Consider the following 9,631-nt stretch of genomic DNA (forward strand, 5'->3'; position numbering starts at 1 on the left):
GAAACAAAGGTGGGTTCATTACGCGAGTAAATACTGCAAGTCTATTTCCAAGGGTAGGGTAAATTGTAGGGTAATAAAAAAAAGCTGTGTAGGGTAAAGTGGGGTAATTCTGACTGTGACATAGGGTATTTTTCGAAAATGAGTTGACAACACTGTCTCTCAATTGTTAAAAACTCCAGGGCAACATCAGATTGAGGTTGGTTGCCTTCTGCCTGGCGAATAATCGGTAGCTTTCTTTGTCATCATCAATGTCTTGTAGTTGCTGCCTTTCTTTGTTAGTACTGTTGGCACACCTGGAGGGTGGGGCATTAGAGCCGTTTAGCAGATTAAGCCTTGCCCATCAAGCTACAAATGAATTCAGACATAAAGCACAAGATACAGATCAGGCCTAGCCACAGAAACAGCTGACTACGCAAGCTCTCAAATGCCGAAAGTGAAAGTTGTCAGGCTAGTTCGTGCTGCAGTTCGTAGAGTAGTCAGTGTAGTTGTGTAGTTTTTCTCTCATACGCAGTCATTTCTCATACGCCAGAACAAGCTGACTCTTTGCATGGTTTGGCTCGCGGTTTTACCTTGGTGGCCATTCAACAGATAATCGACTGTATATATATATATATATATATATATATATATATATATATATATATATATATATATATATATATATATATATATATATATATATATAGTCAATACATAACACACAGTCAATAGATAATCGGCCATTATATATAGTCAACAATCATAGCCTTAGAGATCGGCAGTTGCAATTTTTGAAGATTTTTACACTGGCACAACCTCCAGCAATAGTCAGTGCCGGCAACTTAGCAAAAATATTGTAAACATCGTAGACAGCTTGTCATGGCGTTCGACGTCGCACTCGATCAGCCAGCTGGAGTCCGAAAAATCTAATGGTGTGAGCTTACATTACTTCAATGGGACGTGTGGCAGTGTGTCTGTGAAGGTTTCCGAACAAATGAGCTTGTCAAAATTTTCACTGTTCGAATAAATGGTTGGCCACTGTATATGCTTGCCAAGGCCAGAGAGCACATCCAAACTATATGATTTCTCTAATTAACGAGGATCAAATTAATGAACTTTGCTTTTGTTCATTTCTTATCACCTGTCACAGTAAAAATCTTGCTCAGGCAATAAATTATACAGCCCCAAGGGGCTTATTTTCAAAGCTTTCATTTCAATTTTCATATTTATTACGTTTCATCAGCAGTATTCCTATTCAACTTTGGACATTCCTTTCTTTAAAGTTACCAAGTTACTAAATTCTTACCTTGTTATATCCAAGTCTCACTCAGTGCAAAGATACCTTTGTTCTGTCCATGTTCTTTTTATTGAGATCTGACATATGTTAGTGAAGAAAAAGAGCTTTTATACACCAGTATTTAGTTACTTCTAAATTGGCCTTTTTTTTAAATGTGCATTGCTTTTTTTTTTTTACATGTGCAGGCACCTGGCACTGTGACGATGCCTAGGCTCCCAAATACAGCAGCTGTTGGCAGAGTGCTGGTGTCAAACCTGTCGGCATCCACAAATGAGAATTCGCTTCGTCATCTTGGCCGTTCTTGTGGGGTTGTCACTGTGAGTCTGTGTTGTGTGACTGTTTTCTTCTAATAGTGATCTCACTAAAAGCCTAATACTGTGCTCATACTGTGGGGTCTAGAATTGGCGAGCGAGCACCACGCCACGCTCTTGGAGTGAACAGACACAGCAGACACGGTTGGTACAAACCAAACAATACACTTAGATTTATTTAACTACTTTTGAACGACGATATCGTCTACCGAATCGGTACATCAATCGTTATCAACACGCTAAGTCATCATTACACAAAATTACCATACACCCAAACAACATAACACAAGGGCACACAGAAGGTGGCGTCGCAAGCGCTTGACTTACCACGAGAAGCCCCAGCGCGGGGCTTGCGGTGCCACGCGCCGAGGACCCACGCTAGAGACAACCGTTCGCGGCAACCGCCACTCGCAGAAGAGACTCGCTCAACTTGCCCGCCACCAAGGCCTGCCTTCCGCCAGGGGTCACCGTCAGCGCTACCACTCTACCAACAGTGGTGCTCAACGTGAACACAACGCCATCTATCGTCGGCGGTTGTCACTCCCTAAATATGGCTTCTGTGCAGACACGTGCGCCACGCGGCGCAAAGAACTTTACAGGGCGTGTCAGCACCCCACAATACAAAACATTGTAGTTCCAAGGTGTGGACCACTTACTGTGTCGAGAGAGAGAAAAATGCAATGGACTCAGTTACGAAGCTCTTTCGAATGTATTAATAGGAGAGACTGATAGCTTCCAGTAGAGTATACGATGCGCATGTGCATGGTTTTGAACATTGAGTGAACGGGTTTGTTTTACGGCACCTGGTGAAGTGTCACATTGGTCTCTTTGCTACAGCTCAAGCAGCATACACCATTAGGGCATTCAGCAACACCATAAGCATGTGGCAGTTTGTCAATCTTTCCATCACAGATCCTTTTGTGAGCGTGCAAAGCACAGGTAGCAGTACAAAAGCTATTCCTAAGACACGACCACGTGATCGAAGCGCACTTTGGCGGAAATGAAACGTCTGAACTATACTCGCGCTATTCACTGTGTTAACGCCAAATGGTTCTTTTTTCCATTAATCAAACAAAAATGGACCAGCAGCGCTTTGTCAAGTGTTGCGATGCAAGGAAGGTTTTTTTCTTTATTGCGACTGGTTTGATTACTAGTGATTCCAAAAGGTATCATTCCAAAATGTTCCACTCATGGTGCATGTGGTGTCAAACCTTTACCTTAGTTTCTCAATTAGTAGAGCATTGCTGTTGGTAATGTTGATATTTTAGACATTTTCAGACATTGATCTTTCACTCTGACATAAATTGAGTTTCGGGCTGGGAAGGGATTCGAAGTGAATAGGGATTTTAGTTGAATAATTTCGAATCACATTCGAATAGTACGTGTATCACTTATTATATTTAAAGAAAAATAGGCGTATTTATTATGACCTAGCTAAAATTCACAATACATTTAAGAATACAAGCAGTGTCTGTGCAAATGTCATTCTTTTTGCTTTTAAGGAAGAAGTGAAAACAGCTTTGAATAGTAGCAGGATTTCACTTTCGGTAGAATGCAAGTGATAACCTGTGAAGTATGTTACATTTTAAAATTTGCTATACCTAGAGTATGTAAGTCAGTACATCAAGCCTATAAACTTGAAAAAAAATGAATCGATGTGAGGGTAGTATCTTCATTTAACGATGAAGTGGGGCTTCACGCCGATTCAAACTCGCCCTGGATATGTGTTTTCATAGTTTAGCACTACTTCACTGCAGTAAAACCACCTTTACAAGAAGCTACATGCGAACTAATGTATATTTGCTTAAGTGCTTTCACGGTTTAGCACCTTTTCACTGCACTTCAACCACCTTTGCAAGTACAGACGAGCCCGCTTATAACGAACCTGAGCGTGACGCGGCATCCATTCGCTGTATCTCGAAGTTCGTCGTAAATGAAACACAGCTTTTAAAAAAGTTGCGAGTGAAAACGCAAACTTTTTTTGCCCCAAAAAGTCCGTGATGCACGTGTTCCGAAGAGCAGAAGCAATAAGGGCGGTCTCGAGTTCATTTAAAACGGCAGGGTGCTCGTTCGACGAGGCCCGTGGCATAAGCTGCATGTGGCACTGGCTCCCAAGTTTCGTCGTTCTCGCCATCCGATTTCTCCAAATCATTCTCGGCACGTACTTCATTCACAATGCCCCAATCCGTGCACGGTTTCGCAGTGTCAGCCTCATCGTCGGCCGTAATTAAACCACCGCAACAGATGTCCCACCCGCTCTCCCAGGTCTGAGTCGACGACGCGCTGCCACAAATCGCCGCCGCAGTTTGGAAGTTTCAGGCTCGGCATTGGGCTCGACGTCGACGAAGTCGGCCTCGCGAAACGAGTTTCGCGCGCATGTAGCCGTCACTTCCGCCCACGAAACATCACCATCTCCACGCTCAGCTGAATACCGGGACGCCCGAAGCAGCAAGTTGGCTGCCAGGTGGTCGATAGCTATGAGCAAGTGCTCCGCAATGCGGCACCTAACACGCGGATTACGCTCAAGCCAAGCGGTCACACTTTCGACGTTTTGTTGAGCAGCAGGAAAAAGCGTGCTAGTCTTCCTGTCGGCCACCATGACCACACACGCACACCAAGAGCGAGCAAGATGCGCACACGCGACACAAATGCCAGAACGTGTGGAACAGCCCTGGGCCCATTTCCAGTCAGAAAACAAAACTAATTCGAGCCAGCGTGGCGGGCGTCGCGGAGCGGTGGAGACGGGCGAAGGGGTTGTGATCAAGAGAGGAGAGCAGACTTGCGAGAGAAGGGCAAGGAGTTCCGATAAAGAGGGGGAAGGATGCAGCGGGAGGGCGACCTTGAAAACCAAAACACACGGGAAGGAGGCACGTTGGGTAGTTCGCTTGAAAGGTCCGCGAAACTCGCACGCAAAAAAACTTGGAAAGAGTGCCTATGCGGCAGTGTTCGAATAATCGGCGGCCGTGGTGAAAAATCGTTTTGTTGCGCCGGCGGGCTGGCGTGGCCTCACGAACTTCGATATTTCACGATTCGTTCCGCGCAAATTAACAGCCAATTTTGCGCTTCCGCACGCGCGCGGAGGGCAAGCTGAGCTGAAGGCGAAGTGAGCGAGAACAAGTCCTAAGCACAAAACGAATCGCAAATTATCAGAGTTGGTGAGGTAGCGTACGCGCGTGCACCAGACGCCGAATATTGGATACAGTCAGTGGCCAACGATGTTGGTAAATGGTCTGGTTACTCCAGGCCAGCGATGCCAACGACAGTGCCAGCGATCAAAAACAGGGTAGATGGCCGACCGGTCTTCGAAAGATGGTGGCAATGTGAAAACACGGGCCTCATTGTGCCCTCGCGATCTCCGATGTCAGCGCAGCTCTGGCCGACTGGACTGGCCCTACGTCATCTCCTGACGCCGATCTCCGACGACAGCGTAGCTCTGACCCACTGGACTTGCCCTACGCCACCTCCTGACGCTGACAAGAGCTCTCGCAAGTGGTGCCCTGTCCTCGAACTCCTGTGACCGTGTTTTCCATTTTTCCTATCTCTCCTATCTCCTCGATATGTCCTCGCTTGCTGGCCTAACGCATCTCTCTTTCTCTATACTTTTACTTCTATCCTTTTTTATCCATCCTCACCCCCATCCCCTGTGAGCTACTGTGGAGGTGCCGCACCTTGATGCAGACAGTTACGGGGCTCACTTCTCTCTTCTTTTCCCTCTCTTAGAATCACTTAGTCGTCTGGCGATGCGGGGTGCTCAGAATAGCGGGGGGACAAAGGACGGAGGGGTGCCTAAAAAAAAGCAGTCGGGGCATGGAGGAAGGAAACAGCTTTCCTTCCTCCATGGGTTGGGGAGAGCGGCAACTAGAGGGTCGTGGAGGCAGGGTCGGCGTGTAACAATAATAATGTATGGGCACCTCGCTGATGCCTGATCGGTGGTCGAAATTGGTTTCCCGGGAAGTAGGCAGACCACTGACTCCGTTCGCTGTAACCGATCAGCGGCGCTCGGAGACGTTCGTTGTAAGTGCGATTTTGTGCCATTGAACCAATGTATATTTTGACGATCACGCGGATATTGTTCGTTTTAAGCGAAATTTCGTTTTAAGTGGGGCCGTTATATGTAGGCTCGACTGTATTACGTGCAATTAATGAACATGTTTGTTCTGAATACTTCGAAATTTTCAATAATTTAAATTTGATTTGAAGCAAATTCAAATTCCGTATTATTTGTTGGAACATTCGACGCATTCAAATATTCGCACAAGCTATATAGTTCCATACAATAATACCTAGGGGGGATCTGGCGCTAGTGTCCATGCGGGCTCATTCAGTGGCGCTTGTACCCTCATAGAAATTATGGGAAGTACAGGCTTCAGATCTGCGTTGGATGAATCAAGTTCTTAAGGTTCACAACGCTTGTTTGCCGAGTGTAAAGCAAAGCGATATAAAGTTGTATTCAATTGAAACTTGCTTCATTATTTTGTATGCAAGCTTTATTGCAAAACGTTTATGTGAAACCTAGACAAATTGAACCACCAGGGTATCCATTACTCTGCCATTGCGTTCCAAATTTGGCACCAAGATATAATGAATGATTTCTCACAACACATGAAAACAAACATTCTTGTTTTTTTTTCTCAAAAGTACACATTATCAATTTATGGAAATAGCAGTACATTAATAAGTGAGAAACACTTAGCGTTTTCTCTGCTGCGATGCCTGGTGGTTCGGCCCCAACGCACCTCTCGCTTTGTTGTGAAGTTCAGTCAGAGGAGCGTGACAGTGCGTCTTCTTCACTTCGCCGTTTTGCAGTTGAATTAAACGAGTTTTGGCAAGGCGTGCTCACGAAAAAACGTGAATTCAATGTAATATTCTGAACTGGAATGGGACGCTACATCTGTGCACAGTGGTGAGTGACGGCGTTTTGCTTAGACTGTGAAATACAACTTGTACAGCTCTAATGTCGCAGTAAATCAAGAGACCTAGTGGTCTTCAGCCTCTTAATAACAAACACACTGCTTCAGTGCTTTACATCGCACCCCACTACCCGCGGTGCGTGAAGAACAAAACTGAATGCTAGAGAAAGATCCGTAGACAGTACGCTAGCTAACGCGATCCAATCCGAAGCCTGTACTTCCCATGATTCCCATGGGGGTACACGATTGCAGTGCCAGACTCCTTTCTAGGTATTATTGTATGAAACTCTATGACACAAGCCCAGTAAATTGTTATTTGTCTTTAGTGTTTCTTTAACAACACTTCTCCAGTGCTTCTGTTACAAACTCTGTTCTTTATTTGTAAATCTTTTTACCCTTTGTCATTGATTCAGATATCTCAGACAACACTTCGCCATAGTTTTCCAAAACAAGTATTTTCGCTTTTCATGTAATGTCCCTACTCCTATTACCCTGTGTATGAACAGTCTAGCTAAGCTTAGTGGCTAGGTATCCTCTTAATGCCAGGTTCCAGCAGATCTACATGAAACCTCTTTTTACAGGAAATCATTCTTGACAAGAACCAGCGTCAAGCAGTCGTCAAGTTCAGAGAACATCAACAAGCCATGCAATTTCAGAAGAAATATCAAAGGTGAAGCTGCTTTGGTCAAGTGCTACATTCGTGTGTTCATGTTGCGATATCAGCTGCAGGAAAACTCCAATGAAAAAATTGTGGTGTTGCCACGGTGATCAGTACAAGGTTCATCTGTGATAAGATCCTATCAAGTGCTGTAGGTGATACGCTTTGGAATTGTAAGAAAGCATGTCTCTATGCGTGCAAAAGGTGCTCGGATACGGTTGTTACACCCCACATGAGAGGAGGACAGAAAGCGATAAATGGGGGCAGGAAAGGGGAGATGGTTGCAGGGAAAGCACGCATTTACTCTGGTTAGTCTGGCAGTGGGGAAATTAGTGGAAACTGGTCCAGACACCTTGTCATGCTAGTAATGTGCAGTGATTTCAAAAGCTTAGCAAGCCGGTCTCCTCATGTGACTCTCCACTAGCTTCCTCAGATCTCTGCACACTTAATGCTGCAGCTCGCATTATTTTGAAAAAGCTAGGAGCTACTGAACACACCGTCATCGGTTCACCCTGGGAGCGGGTGCTACGTACAAGTAGACCATACGAAAATGAGACTTTATGCAACAAACTAAATTTAAATGTATTTATTTATGCTTTTACAGAGGTGCAACAGCTGTGCCAATCGTGCCAATTTGATACAGTATTTTATTTTTATGCGGTTCTCAGCCAAAACTGTGAAACTTGGTGAAATTGCACTACACTGCGCTAAAATGCCAGACAAGCCTCAAAATCTTTTCAGTTGCGCTAACTGTTGCCAGAAATCGAGGACACCTTGGCAACCTGCTGTTGGGGATCATCATCCAGTCCAGAAGGGCAAACTCTCACCCTAATCAGATAACAAAAAAAAAATTAAGAAGGAACGCCATTCTAAAATTTTTTGGCCTTGTTATATTTCGTACAGAAGGCTTTTTAAACTACTTCTGTTTCTGTACTCTGAAGCCTTGCGCAAATATTTACTAAAATTTAGAAGGGGCGATTACTAGCTGTCACTAGACACAGCACATTTTGTTCCTCAGTCACTCATGTGCTTGATCCATGTAATTACAAATGCAAGTATGATCGGTGTTATATGAAAAACTTCTGGCAGTCATTCAGAGCTGTGTATGATGTTTCTGTGGCCCTGAGAAGGAAACAAAATTGTAAGCCTGTGTTCGTTTTTGCCACCCCCCCTTGCTGCTGCTGCTTTACTGGTTCCTGGAATTTCGGGGTCGACAGACTGGCCGATGCACATTACCATTTGCAACGCCTGTCAAATGTGATATGCTAATGTGGACTTCTTTATTGTTTACACTGTGGGGCGGTTCGACAGGCTGCTTTTATTGCTATAGCAATGCTCACGTGCACTGGGCAAGAGTTGGCTGATGTAAAAGGTTTGTACACAATTTAAGATTTCCTACTAGTAATGGAGTCTCTCCCCCCCCCCCCCTCCACACACACACACTTTGTTGTAACCTGCTCCAAATTTGGATTTTTGCGTGCCGAAAGAAACATTTCACTGCTGCAGTAATTTGTCCAAATCCTATTTCAGCCATTGCATTATTGATGTTATATTCTTTTTGTACCTTTTTTGTGTGGGTAGAGTTCAGGGAATTTCGCTCTGTTGACAATAGCTCATACTGTACATGCAGGCACATGTTAGACTTGTCCATGATTCAAGTCAGCCTGCTTCCACCGTGAAGGTGGGAACAGCACTAGCTGCGCTCGGGACAGAGCCATGGCGGCAAGAAGTCATGTGGGATCCAGAGTACCGGACCACGTCCTGAGGATGCTACTGCTCCAGCCTACCAGCGCGAGGGTAGGCTGGATTGGTTATCATCTGCATTGGTCATCATACCTCCAGGGAAGTGCTCACCTTCCTCCACATAGGTTCTTTGCAAGCTTGCGAACTGCTTGCTAGAAGAGCCTCTTGACCTTCGTTTGGCCCTGCGACACACACCTCAACTCGTTTTACTCTCACTGTAATGTTTCACTTAGCTAGCAAGGTGCATATCGATTGTTCGAGTTTTTCTTGGTGTGGGGACTGCTTGACACTGTTTGTACCTTGATGCCTGGATTCGTACAACGGTGTTGAAGAAGAACGTGCTGTCAGGAACAGTTCGACATCGGGACAGATGTGTGTGTGCACGTGCGCGTGTGAACTGCCCTTGTCCTTATTATTATTTTTCTTTATGTGGAATTTGCCTGTGGGCCATCAGTTCTCATATGGACGGGCACTTTCCAATGACACTGTCAAGTTTGTGCGACTGAACTTCAAGTGTGCTTCTTGCATTAGGCACCAGATTGCTAGGTGCTGATAGGTCTTCAGAGAAAGGTCACTTTCATACTTGTTGTATGCTTTTACAGCAAAACTTCAAGTTTCCTAGAAACTTGGTCGTTCTTGTGCTGTATGGGATACATTCGGTGATGAGGATCGTGTCGAGACTGGCGAACTTCGAAGAAGCATTCATTGAAGATTTGGCTTCGGCTTTCTCGTT

The 9,631-nt window shown here is 45.0% G+C and overlaps 1 protein-coding gene across 4 annotated transcripts in view; it reads left to right on the top strand.

Annotated features, from left to right (window-relative positions):
* The window catches only part of LOC119187664 (uncharacterized), a 103,966-nt gene extending 94,731 nt beyond the window's left edge, over nucleotides 1–9,235 (top strand). For all 4 annotated transcript variants that reach the window (XM_037435749.2, XM_037435764.2, XM_037435754.2 and 1 more), the window contains 3 exons: nucleotides 1,462–1,593; nucleotides 7,079–7,167; nucleotides 8,786–9,235. In XM_037435749.2, the coding sequence (XP_037291646.2) occupies nucleotides 1,462–1,593; nucleotides 7,079–7,167; nucleotides 8,786–8,834 (270 nt within the window). In that variant the 3' untranslated portion in view covers nucleotides 8,835–9,235. The remainder of the gene's footprint in view (nucleotides 1–1,461; nucleotides 1,594–7,078; nucleotides 7,168–8,785) is intronic.
* Nucleotides 9,236–9,631: the final 396 nt, after the last annotated feature.

Source organism: Rhipicephalus microplus, chromosome 1 (genome assembly GCF_043290135.1).
Source record: "Rhipicephalus microplus isolate Deutch F79 chromosome 1, USDA_Rmic, whole genome shotgun sequence".
Taxonomy (NCBI): domain Eukaryota; kingdom Metazoa; phylum Arthropoda; class Arachnida; order Ixodida; family Ixodidae; genus Rhipicephalus; species Rhipicephalus microplus.